The following is an 18,774-nucleotide window of genomic DNA, read 5'->3' as shown; positions in this document are numbered from 1 at the left end:
AGTGGAAATCCACCTATTGCTCATGGCCGGGCCTGTTTGTCAACATTCACATTGACTCCCTCTATTGTACTGACACACCAAGAAGAGGAGATGGCAGCGAACCAGCAGCAGGTCAATGCATTAATCACAGGTTTAAAACGTGCGGCATTTTAATTAGAACTCTCTCACTTTCTCCTTTACTCCCTGTGAATATGTGCATTAACAGCCTCTTAATCGGTTTCAGGCGGCTGATTAAGCAGGCAAAAAGCAATTTTAATTCCACCTTCCCTCCTCCCGCCATCTGGGTAAACAGTGTGGGAAATATGCAAAGATTAGGGGCCCAATCCACTGAGCAGTTGCCCCATTGAGGGGCTCAGGGATCTGCCCTGGGATGCTGAACATGTATTTTGGCTCTGCCTAAAAATAAGAACCATCTGAATGACAGCCGTTTGAGAAATGGAGGAGGGTTACAGGGTATATATCCTGCCGATTTTAAATTTATAATTGGATTTTTAAATAAATATTGTACGACTAAACTCAAGCAGGGGACGCGGGTGGCGCTGTGGGTTAAACCACAGAGCCTAGGACTTGCCGATCGTCAGGTCGGCGGTTCAAATCCCCGCGGCGGGGTACGCTCCCGTTGCTCAGTCCCAGCGCCTGCCAACCTAGCAGTTCGAAAGCACCCCCGGGTGCAAGTAGATAAATAGGGACCGCTTACCAGTGGGAAGGTAAACGGCGTTCCGTGTGCTGCGCTGGCTCGCCAGATGCAGCTTGTCACACTGGCCACGTGACCCGGAAGTGTCTGCGGACAGCGCTGGCTCCCGGCCTATAGAGTGAGATGAGCACACAACCCTAGAGTCTGTCAAGACTGGCCCGTACGGGCAGGGGTACCTTTACCTTTACCTTTTTAAACTCAAGCAGAACGAAAACAGAAAACTAAATTCTGCTCCCCTGGTTAACCAAAAACAAAACAAAACCAGACATCACTGCTTTACTATATCTGTGTACAAAAGCATACAGACAATGCAAGTAAGTTGTCTGGAGGTGAAAAGTAGGAGCACAGTCGACTTAAGACTATGTACAGCTAATACACACACACACAAACACACACACACACACACACACACATTATTGGACCATTTCTGTTTTTCTCCCTTTTGCGTGCATAGAGATCTCATCCCTGGCCATTAGCCATGCTGGCTGGAGCTGATGAGAGCTATAGCCCACAATATCTGGAAGAGACCATGTTGGCTACCCCTGGAGCAGGCAAAATTATAGTAGATGAACCAGCGATCTGATCTGAGATGAGGTAGCTTTCTGGTGGCTTGGAGGTTCAGAGGTTTAGTCTAGAAGTCTCAGAGGTCCATGCATGGCTACTAGCCATGACAGCAATGCTCTACCTCTACTATCAGAGGCTTCTGAATGCTGGTTGTTGGGAATTGCAGGTGGGCGAATCACAGGTGTTTCCCCATCTCCAGCTTGCAGGCTTCCCAGGGGCATCTGGCTGGCATTTGGTGAGAACACGGTGATGGACTAGATGGGCCTTTGGCCTCATCCAGCAGAGCTCTTGTGTTTTTAGGGTAAGGGAGGAAAAATAGGGTAGCATACGCTTTTGACAGCAAGCAACTGTGTTCCACTACATTACCAAAGTTAATAAACAGAAACCAAACTGATTCAAAAGTGTCCTTTTCTGCCTACAGGCCACCCTCAACTTTGGCATTACCCCCCCCTCCCGAAAGAGCAGCTTGCCCTATTCTCTGATGCTATGGATCTTATGCCACCCCATGAAAATCCGTCCAGTGCTCCCTGTGAAGAGCGATGGAGTATATTTCCTGGACCACTCTCACCCCAAATGTTGGTACACAAGAGCATTCCCACCACATATGTACCAATAAGTTGGCACCCCCTCCAAAGGGGAAGAAAATGTTCTAAGAGACATAAAGAACAGTTTCCTCAGGGTGGTGGTGTATCACTTGTGCAATAGTTTTAAAGTTAGCTCCCTGACATTGGGAGATACAGTTTTATGGGCATGCCTAGTCCATATTTAGTTTCAAGCATCCTCCTGTGTAATTAACCCATTAGCTTTCCTTTTTGTTGTTAATGATTTGTTTTTATTGTAAGACAGACATCTGGTTTCACATTTATTAACATGGTAATTAGTTATAACTGGGGGGGGGGGGAATCCAGTCCCCCAACAGCTGGGGCATGGGAGGTTGTTCAAATTATAAAGCTGACAAATTTAATCAGAGAAAAGGAAGACAACATGATAAAAACATTCAAAAATGGAATATCTTTATTATGTACTAGTGGAACAAAATACAAGATGTTGAACCATATAGTCTATTAGGAATTTTGTAGAAATAGTATTATAATAAGTTTGGAAATTAATTATTAATAATTACTCAATTTTTTTTGTTCATAAGCACTGATTGTGAATTAAAGCAATAGATTGTATTATTATTATATTCCTTCTTTATATATGTATGTACATATGTATATTATTAGAAGTTGTTAATAAAAATAATTTCAAAAATGAAAGGGGAGAGGTTTGGATTTTGAAAAATATTAAATGGTTTATAAATGCTTTTATCTACATAAGAATAAATAGAGGTTGAAAAAGCACCACTGTTGTGTGCTATGCATGTTTACTTAGACATGAGTCCCGTGGCGTTCAGTGGGATTTACTCCCATGTAAGTGTGTGTAGAATTGCAGGCTCGGCCTCTTAGATTCCACTATGCAGTAATTTTCCACCCTGTCCATTCTTAACTTGAAAGATTATAAGTTACCAACTCTAGATCCACAAAGCTGCAACTTCAGACACACCCAAATATTATTTACGGAGACAATCTTTCCACACCCAATATCCTGAGGGCTTTAAAAACATATCCCTTAATTGCATTTTATCTTCACAACAGCCCTGTGAGGGTGGTCTAGCCCAGAAACGGACTTTCCCCCAAAGGCCACCCACTGAGTTGCATAACTATGAGGATCTGAATGTGAGTTTCCCACTTCTGAATCTAACACAGTTCTATAGCATCGGGGCTTAAACTGATAATAACACAGTACTGTACTGAATTCAGGAACTCCAGTTTAATTCCCCCCTTCTGCAAAAGTTCAAGGTGCTTCTTTACCTGTGCCTCTGACAATGGAAGGAGGATATAGCTGGGCAGGTGGGCTGGGTGCCTTTATGGTGACCCAGCTGCGGAGTTTTCATTGCAAAATGTGGGGTTTTTTTGCTGCAAAACGCTTGCAAAACTCTGGCACAGGTTTAGAGCGGATCCCAGATTTAGGGGCTTGTAGTTAATGGGGCCCCCAAGGCTGCCTCAAATGGGCTAGCGTGGGACTTCCTGGCCTCCATGTCAACCATGGGGCTCTCTCAGTATATCAATGGTCCAACAAACCTAGCTGGGCATATACTTAACCCTTGAGTGGAATGGTAATACTCTGCCGATCAGGAGGCTCCTATGAGTCTGTTGCCGTTCCCTGTTGAGGACGTTTGTGCTGAATGTAGCTACTCCAATTCTGCAAGGACAGGGGACCCTTTGACTGATGGATTCCAGAATGCTCCGGGGGATTTTCCGGCAGATATAACTGGCACTCCTGCCGAGGCACTTGTGTCACTGCCGAATTAATGGTGAGCTGTGAGCCGTTGACGCACATCACCTTGGTGTTCCAGTAACCTGCCGTGTGATGAAACAGGGTCAGCGGCTAAAGCACAGGTTCCATGACTCAGGGCCCATCTACGCTTCTGTTTGTCACAGAATCATAGAGTTGTAGAGTTGGAAGAGACCCTGAGGGTCATCTAGTCCAACCCTCTGCAACACAGGAATCTTTCACCCAGTGTGGGGCTCAAACCCACAACTCTGAGATTAAGACACTCATGCTCTACCAACTGAGCTATCCCAGCGTGATTTCAAGTCATGGGTCTGAGAGGGTTCTTTTTTTTGGTCCCACCGCTTTCCCCAGGAAAACCCGCTGTTTACTGCTGAATTGGAACAAATGTCCATCGGGTTTTCTGCAGATTGGCATTTGTTCCCATTCAGCAGTAAACAACGGGTTTTCCTGGCAAAAGCAGTGGGACAAAACAAACAAAAAAACCCCCAAACCCTCTCGAACAGACCTGTAACTTGACATCACGTCAAATCATAGGAGAAGTGGAAGTGTGGAAGGGCCCACGGTCTGAACCTGATTTAACATGGGTGAGGCTGCCTCATTGTACAGTGGTACCTTAGGTTAAGTACTTAATTTGTTCCGGACGTCTGTTCTTAACCTGAAACTGTTCTTAACCTGAAGCACCACTTTAGCTAATGGGGCCTCCTGCTGCCACCGTGCCGCCGGAGCACAATTTCTGTTCTCATCCTGAAGCAAAGTTCTTAACCTGAGGTACTAGTTCTGGGTTAGCGGAGTCTTTAACCTGAAGCATATGTAACCCGAGGTACCACTGTATCCGCTTTTGGGTTTTCAGAGCTCCCTTTCTTTCATGGACAGGCAGCAGGTGTCTGGTGCAGGGCACCTGTGTTAAGGGAACGATTAGAAAGAGCCGTATCAGGGATGTCGTCTACCCAGAATAGTGCATTCTGATTGGACTCCGAATTTCATGTTTGTGGGAGTTCATAGAATTGTAGAGTTGGAAGGGACCGTGAGGGTTCAACCCCCTACAATGCAGGAATCTTTTGCCCAACGTGGAGCTCAAACCAACAACCCAGGATGTGATTACTTGGGGGTGTGCCACGCTTTTTCAAGGATCTTGTTTTGGTTGTTACTGCTTAACATATCACAGCCCCTGAGCATGTGCAGAGGAACTTTGACTACACCTGAAGAAGGCAACTTAAAACCCCATGAAAGCAGGAAAACAAATACCTCCTCTTGAATTTCCAAGCTGTGTGTCTACAGGACACACAGGAAGCTATATAGCTCAGGATTTCCCACTCTTTCTGGCTGCAGCTATCCAGGATCACAGAGACGGGTCTTTCCCATCACAGGCTGCTTTTCTATTTTGACATTCCTGAGCTTGAATTTGGGTTTTCTGCAACCCAAAAAGCCCCTGCGGTCAGCGCTGAACTACCGTCTTTTCCTCTGGAGGAAAGTCTGGGATTGTAAGTACAGTGGTACCTCTAGTTACGTACTTAATTTGTTCTGGAGGTCTGTTCTTAACCTGAAACTGTTCTTAACCTGAAGCGCCACTTTAGCTAATGGGGCCTCCTGCGCCGCCGTTGCATGATTTCTGTTCTCATCCTGAAGCAAAGTTCTTAACCCGAGGTACTATTTCTGGGTTAGCGGAGTCTGTAACCTGAAGCGTATGTAACCTGAAGCGTATGTAACCCAAGGTACCACTGTACTGTAGCCTTCTTCGGCTGCAGTGAAAATCAAAGTTCCTCTGCACACGCTCAGGGGCTCTTGGGTCACAACAAGCCCAGGGGTTTCGCTTCCTTAAAAGACTGTTGCAATATGCAATTTAGAAAAGAAAAAAGCAGAAAAGCGACGAGGGGAGGAGTCTGAGAGAAGGGCGGGGCTTGCGGCTCAGAGCAGCCGCCTTGGATTGGCTGGTGGCCTCGGGGAGGCGGGGCTTTGTGGTGGGTGGCAATTGCAGGCTAGTGGAGCTCGCTCCTTCTTTGCTCGTCAGTTGCCGCAGGAAAAGGAGCAGCCGGCGCCGCCCAGCTGCGAGCCCGGGGTGAGTAAACGGCTTCGCATTGGCAGCGGAGAACGAGGAAACTGCCTTCAAAAATACGGAGTGTTCGGGGGTGGAAGGGAGACCTGGTTAAAAGCTGCGTCCCTGACCCGCAAGATCTTTAGGGGGGCTCTGTATTTATGTGGGGATCCAGATCATTGTGGGCTCTTGGGTGGGGATCCATCCCATTGACAACGCCCTGAAGAGATGCCGGGGTTCAGGGATTGCCCAACTTATGCTGCTGGTGTTGTAGGGAGAGGAGGATTTGCAGTGTTTGGGGAAGGCACTCTGCACATGTTCAGAGGCCCAAGGGTTGCAGTTCCTACCTGGTAAAAATCTAACCGGGGGACCTCTCTTTTCCTTCTACCCGACTCTGTTCACTCCCGACCCTTCTTCCGCGTTGATCGTTCCACATTCTCCAGCACAGACCCAGTCGCAAAGTATGAACACCGTTTTTTAAAAGATATATACTGGGCGGGGTGGGAAGTTTTTGGGGGGTGGGGGTGCTGTTTTGGGTTAGCTGCTCCTGAGTCGTTAGAGGTGCCTTCACTTCCTTGCTTCTTACCCCTTGGAGATGTCAAGAGTTGGCGGGTTTGAGATCATTCTAGATTAATTAGAACGGGATGTGTGTGTGTGTTTTGCGGCGGGCGTTGCGCGCAATGGTTAGGGAGCCACGCGGCGGGGCGGGCGCGGGGTGTCTAAGGAGGATACAGAGCTTGGCTTCGGGATCTCCCAGCTTCCCCGCCGGGGATCCAACATTCAACGTGTGCCATAAGAATGAGAGTTTACTGGAAGGAGCGCGGAGAGCGGCTGGTAGGGTTTGCTTACTTCCTAGCCCCTCCCTGAGCAACGGGGGGGGGGTGCGAAGCAGAGAACTTCACTTTGCATCCGGCAACTTTTTGCCAACAACCTTTACCAGCCTCTGCTCCTGTGTCTATAGCCGCAGCAGCAGAAGCAACCGGATCTAAGGAGGGTCGCAGAAAACTTGCAAAAAGGTCCACCAGTGATACAATCCTGTACATATCTATCCGGAAGGAAGACCCGTTGAGTCCAGTGGGCCTTATTTTTACGCGAGGACGACCCCAGTCTTATTCCTGACAGATGCTGCTCAGATCTCCCTGGTAATCCTGATAACAGGGTGCAAATTCAACAGCCCCTTCCCGCTTTATTTATTTTTTGCTATTTCTCTTTTAGCAGACGGGGAGGTTCTATTTAACAATCCTGACTCATAGCCTCTGATAACCCCCCCCAACCCGGAATTTATTGCGTCTTCCCCGCACCCCAGCCATTTTGGGCAGTGGTCCCTGCCATTGCAACATCTTGTGGCCGGAGTTTCTACTAAGTTAAACATGCTGTGCAAAGAAGTGTCTCATTCTCAATGTGCTGCCTGTCAAACTTTATTAGGTGACCCAAGATATATCTCTCCCTCTCCCCTCTCCTGTTGTCTCTTTCTAAGCTACACAGCACTAAATTGAGGGTGGAGGCAGCCTGAGGGCCACATTTGGCCATCAGTCTAATTTCATGCAGGTGGCAGTGGGGAAAAATTGGATGGATGGGGTGGTAAAAGGGCGAGAGGAAAGGAGATGGTGGAAAAAGAGAGAAAGGGCTATTCTTCCCATTTTTCTTGGTGCCAACTCCACCCTCATGTGCCCCTGGCAAGTTTTCTCCTTGCCCAGAACGTTGCCCTCATTAGAAAAAAAGTTTCTCCACCTCTGTCAAAAATGCTTTGGCCCAATCTTTGTCAACTGTGTGCCCTCCAGATGTTTTTTACTGGTCCAAACCATCTGGGTGGCATCAGGCTGGCAAAAGCTGCTTTAGCTGTTCCTTGTATCCCTAGTGTGCCGATCCCATTTTATTCATTTCGTTCACCCTTACCTGCACTTAGATGCTCATCCAGCTCATGTGAACAATTTCCCCTCCTCATTTCTTCCTATCCTTGACTGCCTTGCTTTCTTTTATTGTTTTTTACGATAGCGTACTGTTTTTAATATTGGGTTGTGTTCAGCTAAGTTCTTCCCAGAGAATCGAATGGGCCCAAGTTACTCATCCTCATTAACTTCAGTGGGTCTCCTCTGAGTAGGAATAGCATTGGATGCAGCCCATTGCCTTGTTTGCAAGTAGCCCAGGGGATATTTATTCTGGGAAGCAAATGAAGTAAGTAGAAGGCATAAGAGCAGCCCGGGCTGGGCTTTGCTGGGTACGTTGGAAACCCTGGCACTTTGCATTTTAGAAAGGAACACTTGATCATGTAATGTCAGCTGTTTCTGTTTTGTTTTGTTTTAACTGTGATAATTCTGGAATAATACAGGGGCAGAAGACAGATCTCTTTTTTTTAAAAAAAAGAAAAGTGAAAAACAACAACCAATCTCTCTCTCTTAAATATAAATTAAAAACTGGCCAGATGGCAAGCAGACATGTCTGTTCCCATCTGTCTTGGCCCGGCTTTCCACACCTCTCTGTATTTAAGGAATGGAACCTGGCAGCTACGTGTGTGTGTGTGTGTGTGTGTGTGTGTGTGTGTGTGAAATAAATCTTGGACCTTTTACAACAGGGGTGTGGTGGTCAGGAGGGCGTCTCTGAGCTTCCAGGCCTGGTAGAGTAACTATAAACTCTCGGGTTTAGAAGCTGGCGTCATTGTAGTGCTTTCTCTCTCTCTCTCCTCACCACCAGACCCCCCAGAGATTCATCTTCTGGGCTATATAAAGCCCTCTGCAAGTGTCCACCCTACTTTCACCCCCTCTCCAAGTTGCCCCAATGTATAGTCCTGTCCATTGCTGCCCAGCTATTAAAGACCCATCCGAATTGAACGGCATTGATTTGACAGAACAGGTGAGCACACGTGAAACTTGCATCAGGGTCTTAGATTGGACAATACCTTGGCGGAGGGCGGGGAGCTGCTTTGTAACTTTAGAAACCCGCTCCCCTCTGCTGGAGCTATCTTTGGATGCTACTTGGGCTGTGGGAAGTCTGAAATGGATACAGAGGGGTCGGTGGGTGGGCTAACTGGGCACGGCACATAAATGACATATGGCTGGGAGAGGGGGGCAGAGGAAGCTGGATGGAAGCCTTCTCTTTGTAAGCGTTTTCAGTTGCTAGGCAAATGTACGGGGAAAATTATTGTTGGTTTTGTGAGGTGTTAGCCTGCTCTCTTCATTCAGTGTTTTGCTCTGCCTGCATCCTTGTCAGGGGAAAATTCCCATGGGTTCCCATGCTTCTCTCCCTGTGCATATGTCTTTATGTACTCATATGGGAGTCCTCCTGTGCTTCGAATGGGAACAGTGGTAAAAGCAGGAAACATGGGTGGTTGGCATGTTTGGACCTGTGGGCACATTTGGAGGCAGTGCGCCCTGCTCTCCCCATCTCCTTACCTGCTGACAGACAAACACCCCCCCCATCACTTTCCCAAGGGAGCTAGATAAACATCAGGTGTGGTAAAATGAAAACGGAGTCTCTAGAATTTTTACATGGGATCTCCTAAAAAAACAAAGTTTTTACTGCACAGTAAAAATCACAGATCAGGTTGGTTTAAGGTGCTGGTCCTCATGAAACTTCAGGGTTGTTTTTTTCATAGGGGGAAGAAAAACAAATTGCAGGAGAACACACCTGTATAAATGGAGGTGAGCTGTGATTTGATGGTGGTTTTTAACATTTGTGTTCTGCTTGCAAGTGTTCAGACTGCTTTAGCCACTCTCTGTTGTTCATCTCCCTAACACCTGGGTTCTTGGAGATGGACTGCATCTGAGTATGGAGGTTCCTATTGGAATAGGTCACCCAATTCTCTTAGATGTCCAGTATCCTGTTTCTAACCCGTGGTTGGCCAAATGCCTCCAGGAAATCCATCTAAGCAGAGCATGGAGACAGTAGCCTTCTGCCGTTCATGTGTCCCTCATCCTCTGTTGGTCAGCAGTATAAAGCCTCTGACCATGTGGGGGTTTATTTAGCTGTCATGAGTGCTAGCAAGCGGAAAGGCGGCTTGGATCAGAAAGAAACAGTCTGCAGGGAAGGAGTTGAGCACATTTTGCTGCAGTTTCACAGCCTCCCAATATTGCTTTTCACAGACAGCAGCATCCAAGTGAAAATACCTGGGCGCTAGGATGGCGCCTGATGTCTTCACCATCATGCCTGGGGATCCTTGGTTCTTGCCTGTTTTCACACACTAACAACACAACGTGTAAAATTCTATCCGTGATATTTTATCGGAGCGAATTTCAGAAATCAAAAAGTCGTATTAAAAAATATGACTTTTGAGCTGTCTGGTCCCAAAATGGTAACTAGACATTCCGTTTTGGTGGCTGTAGCCTTAAGCCCTGGTTTAAGGAGCCATGTATCTGAGTTTCTAACACTGATTCACAGGACTCTAAAGTTGAAGGAGGCCTCATACAGCCCATTCCACTGCTTGAGGCAGGAAATCCAGGCGAAGGGCACCCCATGAGAGCTTGGTCAAGCCTCTGCTGGAAGACTTCCACTGACATAGCATGCAGAAAGTAGATATGGATTCCTGGCAGATTTCTAGGCAGTTAGTGGTAGGACTAGGAAGCTACCATATTATTATTATTATTATTATTATTATTATTATTATTAATTTGTCAGTGGCTTTTTACCTTAAAAAAAACCTAATAATAATTTTATTATTTATACCCTGCCCATCTGGCTGGGTTTCCCCAGCCACTCTAGGCAGTTTACAGCACATATAAAAACATAGTAAAGTGTCAAACATTAAAAACTTCCCGATACAGGGCTGCCTTTAGATGTCTTCTAGAAGCTGTGTAGTTCTTTATCTCCTTGACATCTGATGACATCTTGATACAGCAAATGAAAAAACTAAAACCAGAATTTAAAAAAAATACTGTATAATTAAAAATATCTAAAATGCTAATCTAATAACATAGTAATAAAGGATCAGTAATAAAGAGTATTCTGACCGCCCTTTACGAGTGCATTGTGCAACATTTCATTGATGCAATGATAGTGGATTTATACAGGCCACATCATTCCACTGTTGTCTGCAAGGGCGCACTTTGAGCTATAGTGCAACAAGGGGCTCATCCACACTGCCTCTCGTCCTGCTGTTTTCATCCTGGGGGAAAGTGCTCTTTAGCGCTCAATCAGAGCAAACAGCAATTTGAGTTTGCTCTGGTTTAGCACTGAAGAACAGGTTTCCCCTAAGGAGTGGGGCAAGGGGAAAACCACTCAGGCCTATGACTAGAAAGGGTGGGTCAAGCATGAAACAGCTTGGACTTGTGCTTTCTAGTCACGGACAGAGCGGAAGTGTGGACCAGCCCCAGAACGGGACAATGGGCCCCCTACCCTCTGGTACATTTGCGGTACGAAAAGTTACAGAATTTCAGCAGGAAGTTATGGGACATTCCCCGATTGGAAAGCTGCTCTGCAGCTTTGGTGGGTGCAAATTGTCCTGAAAGTGGAATCGCGGGTAACTTCCATCGTGAGCGCAAACAATCACTAATGCACAGTAAAAAGGAGAGCCCCGCCCCCAAAGTTCAACCAAAATCTCCTTTCTAACTTCAGCTCATTTTAAATCTAGTCCTGCTGCACCCTTTGGATGAAGTCTTTGCCTTCTTTTTATATGGCAGCCTTTCAGGTCTTTGAAGAATGTCAGGCCGCCATTTCTCCAGGCTAAAACAACCCCATAGCAAGTGTCTGCCCATCTCATTCTTGTTCTCCCTCTGTGCAGCTGCTCTGACACCTCGAGGTGCATCTTCAAACTGCTCAAAAAGTGCTTTCATGATCACTTGCAAGCCTTTGTTGCTGCTGCTGTTGCCACCTGCTCTCGCTTCCTTTGTGCTGCGTTAATTCAGCACCATTAATTGGTGCACAGCTCACTATAACATAAGCAGCAAAGGCGGGGTCCCTGCCCTGAGCTGTTTCCAATCCATAGGAGCTGACTCCTAGGGCTTGAGGTCCCTTCGCCCTCCCCATAAGTTGATGAGTGTTGCCATTAAAAAGGTGTCTGTGCACTGCGTCATGCGATTGATTATGTAGTGTGCAGTTTACCTCCTCCCCCCATATTTTATTCAATTTGGCACCCCGTTCCAATATTATTATTTTTTGTAATAATTTTTTATTAGTTTTCAATTGCAGTCCAATAATAGCCTCATTATAACAATACCAATTTATAATACAGTTATTAATAAGAATCATTCAATTAGTGAATTATGTAATATAGTTAGAGTGGGGGGCCCCACGTGCTAGATTTGATGATTTTCTTTATTTCTGCGTTCCGAAATCTCATCAGTTTTAATTACATTCCGGTCATCATAATAATCCGTTATTCAACCACTGCAGTATTAATAACTTCTATTCGTGTTGACACATTAAATGATTTATAAAACTTCAAGTGAGGAACTCAAACTGTATCCTTGTTCTTCTTGTGGGTGGCAATTATATTGTCCTTGGTATTTCTTCCTGTCCTTGCAAGATGTTACGTCTTTCTTTCCGCTGATTGTTGCTGTTATCTGTTGTACCTTGGCCGGAGGTGATACCCCATGGACAATTTTAGATTGGCTGATATCACAATCTAAAATTCATTGATGGGGAGAGAACCAAAGGAGGGAAGGATGGGGGGAGGCAAAAGGTTACAAAGGATGAAAGTACATTTCCTTATGGGTGAAAATGTGGGACATTCATCCTGATCTGTTTGCAGGAAGGTTAGATAGCGTGCGGCCTGTTTGCTGAGCATTCGTTCAGATTTGTGGGGAGGTTAGATGACGTTTCATCAAGCAAGGGTTAATCCCACACTTTCTGATGCATTTTCTCTGCAAAGTGTTGGATTTCTGTGGCGTGGGGATGGACAGTGTGTTGGTTGTGCAAGAGCTCCAAATTGACTTGTGCAACCTGAATTTGGTGGTATACGATTGAACGCCACCTGGAAGCAACACCTGCGGTGAGTGCAGTGCCCAAGTAGCTTGGAATGGGAAGCCACGACTGCACCACCGTCTTAATAACGGTTCAGTGTCCCAGTCTTATGCATGTCCAATCAGAAGTTAGTCTTTGGTCAGAGAACTGCAACTTGATAGGGATTCAGTTTGCACAGAGAATATTAGGAAGCAGTGCCAGTTAAACTGATTGCAAACCAGTGTGGCCTGGGGGTTAGAGTGTGTCTGAATAGGATTTGGAAGACCCAGGTTCAAATTGGCCTGTCTCTTTCATCCTCACCTATGGTTGTTGCAAAGAGGCAGATAAGTTAGCCAGTGTCTCCCCTGATGTCTTTGGAGACGAGGGTTGGATATAGGTGTACTCGGTGCTTGGGATGAACTAGTTTGGTCTAATGAAGTTTGCTGAATTTGTTCAAAAAAATCTCTGAACTACACCTGAAAGTTCCCATAATTGCCAGGTGAACTAAACATGAATTAAGTTCTCTCTCTTTTTTTTGCAGTAGAACTTGGGACAGTTTCTAGTTCAAGTTCATTCTCTTATTGTGTTTTTTCAGGTTTTAGTCTCTTGTGAGCCTTTAAGCTGAAAGGGCATAACTGTTGGCAATAAATAAATAAATAAAATAAGTGAAACAATTCGCATTTCCACTACACCGACGTTTCCTTAGTCTTCAGTCCTTTTTACACTTTAGCTCAGCAACTTGTAGCATTATGAATGCTAGGGAGAAAATTGCCGAGGATGATTGGGACGAACTTGAATTGAACTGTAAACCTGAAATGGTCCGTTTTCTAAAGGGACAAACGTGAACTGGAATTTGTTCCTTGTCTCATGGTCTACCGACAGAGTTCCCATCTGCCCTAGACAACATGGGCAAAGATCAAGGAAGTTGGAAGCCCAACAGCATCGGCAGAGCCACAGGTTCCTTATCTCTGGTTTAAAGAATTGGTTGGTGGTTTGTGGTTGCTCTTGAGAGGAGCCGGAGTTGCTCCTTTGAGAAATGTGACTTACCTGGACTTACACAGCCACCTAGTGGAATCTTGGAAGAACGTGGGGTTGGTTGCTGAGGCAGGGGACCTTTCGAAATCCCTTGCAAATTCCCCATACACTCTTTTTGTGGGTTTGCAAAATTTTAATTGGGTGGGGGAGGGATAAATGGGAAGCCTTGTTAGTCCCTGGATATTTTTGGCTTTTTAAAGGTGGATGTTCACTCCCCCTGCCTGACCTAGGCCCCATCTGCACTTTACATTTAAAGATGAATCATGGCTCTCCCCCCAAAGCCCCCCCCAAAAAACCCAGTCAGGACTTTCTCCTCAAAGAATCCTGGGAGTTGTCAAGGGAGCTGCGAGTTGATAGGAGGCCCCCTATTCCCCTCACAGAGCTACAATTCCCAGAGTGGTTTAACAATCAATCCCTCTACACAGGGGACTCTGGGAATTGTGGCTCTGTGAGGGGAGTCTCCTACCAACTCTCGGCATCTTCAACAAACTACAGTTCCCAAGGTTCTTTGGCAGAAGCCATGGCTGTTTCAAGTGGTATCGTACAGCTTTAAATCTATGATGCAGATGAAGCCCTAGGTATGTAGAAGATCACCTGATACCAAGCCCTTCACTTGCCTTTCCTAACCTGGTGCCCCTTGGATGCTGTTGGTCTACATCTCCCATCATTCTTGACAGTTGCTGATTGGGGCTGATAGGCATTGTAGTCCAAAGCGCCCGGTGGGCATCTGGTTGGAGAAGCCTGGTCCACGCCAACTGCCAGCAGCTCTCCTGGATTTGAGTCAGGACTGTTCCTGCCAACCTAGCAGTTCGAAAGCACGTCCAAGTGCAAGTAGATAAATAGGTACCACTCTGGTGGGAAGGTAAATGGTGTTTCTGTGCTCTGCTCTGGTTCGCCAGAAGCGGCTTAGTCATGCTGGCCACATGACCCAGAAGCTGTACGCCGGCTCCCTCGGCCAATAAAGCGAGATCAGCACCGCAACCCCAGAGTCGACCACAACTGGACCTAATAGTCGGGGGTCCCTTTACCTTTACCTTACCTGGAGATACCAGGAATTGAACCCGATACCTTCTGCCTGCAAAGCAGGTGCTCTAACCAATGAACTCTGACCCGTCTAACCTCTTTGGAGGAAGTCTGGAGGAAAACCTCAAATCTGCCGCTGCTGTTGCTTCAAGCTGTGCTGCTTTTTCTGGGTTGGTGACCTCGGCAGCAGTGCTTTTGAGCCCAGAGGCATGGCTGTTTGTGTGTGGCATTTGGTGGGGCAAGAGAACAAGTGGCGATTGTCCAAAGCAGCGCATCGGAGCTGTGGGCCCAGCTTCTTTCAGCCGCTGGCGTATTGTTCTCTGTTGTGTACCCTCCGCTTGCAAAGAGAGAGAGAGAGAAAGCTGCCTGGATTGCTTTTCTGCGGTTGTTGCAAATGAGGCCCGTTTCCCCTTTTAAATCCTTCCCTTCCTGGCTCGTCCGTTAAACAGTTGCTCGTGATAACCTGCTCTGTCAGCAGTGCGCCGAGCCAATGCTCTTGAGGCTTTGGTGTGCACCAGCGCCCTGCCAGGCGCTCAGACAAAAGGCCGCTTTATCCATCAGCCCACCCCTGACAGAGCAGCCACCTGTTTCGAGTCGGCCGCAGAACGCTCTCGCTTGTTCAGACCCGGCCAGGCCACATGGACTGGGGTGTCCTTGCTTTTTAATGCCTCGGGGAGCAGAGCCCCTGCCAAATGGCGCTGGGATCAGCCATTTTAGTTGTTATTTATTTCAAAAACAGGTACAGTGGTACCTCAGGTTACATATGCTTCAGGTTACAGACTCCACTAACCCAGAAATAGTGCTTCAGGTTAAGAACTTTGCTTCAGGATGAGAACAGAAATCGTGCTTCAGCGGCGCGGCGGCAGCAGGAGGCACCATTAGTTAAAGTGGTGCTTCAGGTTAAGAACAGTTTCAGGTTAAGAACGGACATCCGGAATGAATTAAGTACTTAACCCGAGGTACCACTGTATGCTGCTTAATTGCCACCTCTGCCTCTAAGTGGTGCTCGAAAAACTGAACAAACACAGTGAAGAGAAAGTCTGTTTTAAAATGAGCAGCAAAAGTTATCAGTTACTGGGAATTCAAAACTGGGGGAGCGCTGTTGGCCCTCAGGTCCTGTGTAGTGGGGCTCCCAATGGGCAGCTGGCTGGCCACTGTAAGAATGGGATGATGGACCCCCTTCCACAAACATCTAAAAGGGGTATAATGTTTTAATCAGGCAAAGGCCTGGTGCCTAATGGTGTATATTGTTGTTGTTGTTGTTGGCCTTTGGTCTGATCCAGCAGCCAGGCTCTTCATGGGGACATTGCTGCTCCTTTTCCTCAATCTGTGCCTGGGGAGGGGGTCAGATGAATAGGAAGTGTCTCCTGCCTGGTCACGCCAGCCCTTCCTGAAGGTATTCTGGGAAGGAGAGGGAGATGACCTTGACGGGCCCAAGGCAGCAAGAAAGCCTTCCAATCCCAAACAACACAGGTTTCAGATTTGGCCCTTATGAGGTGAGCAAAGAGAGCTCTTAGTTCAGGGATGAGGAACCACAGGCCTAGAGAATGGATGTGGCCCTCCAAGCCTCCCTATGTGGTCCTCGGGACTCTCCCCCGGCCATGCTCCTCACCAGCCGTGTTTTTGCTTGGCCTGAATGTAGTCTGATAATGCTTGCCTGGAGGGAGGATAGAGAGGGGTTGAGTGTAGAATATGTAGGGGGGAACCTTCAGCCCTACAGAAACTCCTAAACTACAACTCCCATCATCCTTGGCCATTGGCCATGCTTGCGATGGCTGATGGGAATAGTAGCTCAGCAATACCTGGAGGGCCAAAGATTCCCAACACCTGGTGTAGAAACTAGCCTGCTGCACAAAGGTAAAATGTGTGCTCATTGCTCCACCCACTTTTGCTTCTGGCCCCGCCCACCACGGAAATAGGGTTCTCAGAAGGGAACGTGGTCCTCTGGGTGAATAGGATTCCCCATCAGGGATTGAACCTGGGACCTTCTGCATGCAAAGCAGATGCTCTACCCTTGAGATGTAGTCCATCCCTCTATGGTTGGGCTTAAATTACAACTGGACGATTGTTAAAACAGAATTCTTAACTTAACTTCAATCACTCTTTTCTTCTTCCTTAGCAGAACTGCACACAGATTCTGGTTATGAAGGAAGGAATTTATCCAGCCTGAGGTGGCTCTGGGGTTTCCCTCTTGTATTGACTTCTTGAAGTTCTGTTGGAATCTCCCGTGGCTCGGCCTCTGCGTTGGAGAACTTCTCAGGTGCACAGCTGCCGGGGAATCCTTCGTAAGGTCACGTCCTGCCAGCAGAATCAACTTACCTCTAGGTAATTTTTTAGTGGCTCATGCCCGACTGAAAGCCGATCCCATTGTGGCTGATAACCTCCTGTCTTGCAAGGACTCTTCACCTTTTAACCGGCCTGGTTTTGACTTGATGATGATTGTTTTCAATCTGAAGCGCCAGCACTGAACGGCCCTTCTTCTTCCCCCCTCCCCTCCTTTACAGCAGTCGACAAAGATGTCCACCACCAAAGTGCCCATCTACCTGAAAAGAGGAAGCAGGAGGGGCAAGAAGGAGAAACTGCGAGACATCCTCTCTTCAGACATGATCAGCCCACCACTAGGGGACTTCCGGCACACGATTCATATTGGCAGCGGTGGGGAGAACGACATGTTTGGTGACATCTCATTTCTCCAAGGGAAGTTCCACCTCCTGCCCAGGACAGAGGGCAACGTGAGTCCAGGTGGCACCAGCCAGTATATGGTGCCCTTCGAGTTCTCGAGGACCGCTACCATCTCAGGTTACGATCCGCCGCCTTCGGACATCCCCTCCCCTCTCCTCAAAAACGCCATCTCCCTGCCGGTCATCGGTGGCTTGCAGGCGCTGACCCTGCCTTCTGCTCAAGCCCCGCCCAAACCGCCGCGCCTGCACCTCGACGACAAAGCCCAAGCCGCTCCCCAGACGAATGACCTTGCGCTGAGTCCTCCCTGTGCTGTGTCTGCTAGGACTTCGGAACCCCTTGGCACCGCCAACGGCAAGTGCCCGGCCTCTGTGAATGGGTTCTCAGGGGAAGAAAACAAAGACAAGGCTTTCATGTCCCATGCGGGCTCCCTGCTCTCCCTTCACGTGGACTTGGGCCCGTCAATTTTGGACGACGTCCTGCAGGTGATGGAGAAGCACCAGACAGCAGATGTGGGTGCTCCGTTGCAGGATTCTGGCAGACAGGAAATCCTGACGTAATGAGAAAGGCGGCCAGCGGAGGGGGACCTGTGACTTTGAAAGCGCAGCCTTTTTGTACATAAGAGAATGTTTTGCTGTTAAATTGGGTGACTGGGGTGCGTGTGCAGGCATGGATGTGTGCACACACACCTGTGTGAGATCCTTTGGTGCAGCTTCACTAGTAATATAATTCCTCCCAGCTTTCAAAGAGCATCTTGCAGAATGCAGGCTTTCCTCCTTACAATGCAGCACTCCGTTTCGACAAAAGCTGAGATGGGTCCCTGTCTTGTGTGCTCTTGGCAGGCTCTACACACATAAAAACACACCCTTCTACTGAAACTTGTATTGGAAGCAAAGCAATAAATTAATAAGCATCTGTTAAGTTACCCTCGTGAACAAATGTTATGGGTGTGGATTCTGAAAAGCTGATGGTTAATTGATGGGTTGGGGAAGAAAACCTCAACAGTGAAGAGGTGTGTGCTGTTGTACATTCTTTATAGTGGGAGTGGCGGGGACGATGTTGCACTGCTCATTGATGGGAAGGGCGGCACGGCGCTCTGAGCAGTCGTCACAGATCGTCCTGTGCTGGAGGGAGGAGGAAGCCGTGTTTCTAGTGTTGGAATGTAAACAGGAGTCAGGATATCTCATTTAAGTTCTTAAGCTGGTAATATGGCCAAGTTAATGAATAGTTAAGGGAGGCATTCCTGTGCTGGAATTTCATGGGAAAAGATTCTGAGTCATACAGGTTGGCTGTGGCTGGTGCAGTTTAGGGAGCTGCCTTATAACACATCACACTATTTATCTAGATCAGGATCATCTGCTCTGATGGATGGCAGGGTCCTAAGCAGAGAAGGTGCCTTTCCCATCACTTGCTACCTGATCCTTTTAACTAGAAACGCTGAGATCTGAACCTTAGTCCATAGTTCATACTATTTCCATTTCCCCTGTGTGTGTTTCTCCTTCTCTGATGGAAGAAAGATGGGGTGTTAAATTGGTTT

General features: G+C 47.3%; 1 protein-coding gene across 5 annotated transcripts; it reads left to right on the top strand.

Moving 5' to 3' along the window:
- The first annotated feature begins 350 nt into the window (after window positions 1–350).
- On the top strand, window positions 351–18,158 carry CDC42EP2 (CDC42 effector protein 2). Of its 5 annotated transcripts, XM_053370070.1 has the most exons (3): window positions 5,548–5,651; window positions 16,681–16,883; window positions 17,063–18,158. In XM_053370070.1, exon 3 carries the CDS (start codon window positions 17,075–17,077, stop codon window positions 17,795–17,797), a length of 723 nt encoding a protein of 240 aa, XP_053226045.1. In that variant the 5' UTR covers window positions 5,548–5,651; window positions 16,681–16,883; window positions 17,063–17,074; the 3' UTR covers window positions 17,798–18,158. The 5 variants fall into 5 exon arrangements, 4 of the variants coding, with proteins under 4 accessions (XP_053226047.1, XP_053226049.1, XP_053226045.1 ...); XR_008328102.1 differs by lacking the exons at window positions 5,548–5,651; window positions 16,681–16,883; window positions 17,063–18,158 and adding exons at window positions 351–1,288; window positions 1,680–2,579; XM_053370072.1 differs by lacking the exon at window positions 5,548–5,651 and adding an exon at window positions 351–1,288 and having other exon boundaries at window positions 16,681–18,158.
- The last annotated feature ends 616 nt before the right edge of the window (window positions 18,159–18,774 follow it).

This window comes from Podarcis raffonei, chromosome 16 (assembly GCF_027172205.1).
Source record: "Podarcis raffonei isolate rPodRaf1 chromosome 16, rPodRaf1.pri, whole genome shotgun sequence".
NCBI classification, from domain to species: Eukaryota; Metazoa; Chordata; class Lepidosauria; order Squamata; family Lacertidae; genus Podarcis; species Podarcis raffonei.
The sequence above is the reverse complement of the archived record's forward strand: the minus strand, read 5'-3'. Positions and strand labels throughout refer to the sequence as shown.

Bases quoted from the DNA above. Each gene is read 5' to 3' on its own strand.
- CDC42EP2 (XM_053370072.1), top strand. From the start codon at position 17,075: ATGTCCACCACCAAAGTGCCCATCTACCTGAAAAGAGGAAGCAGGAGG.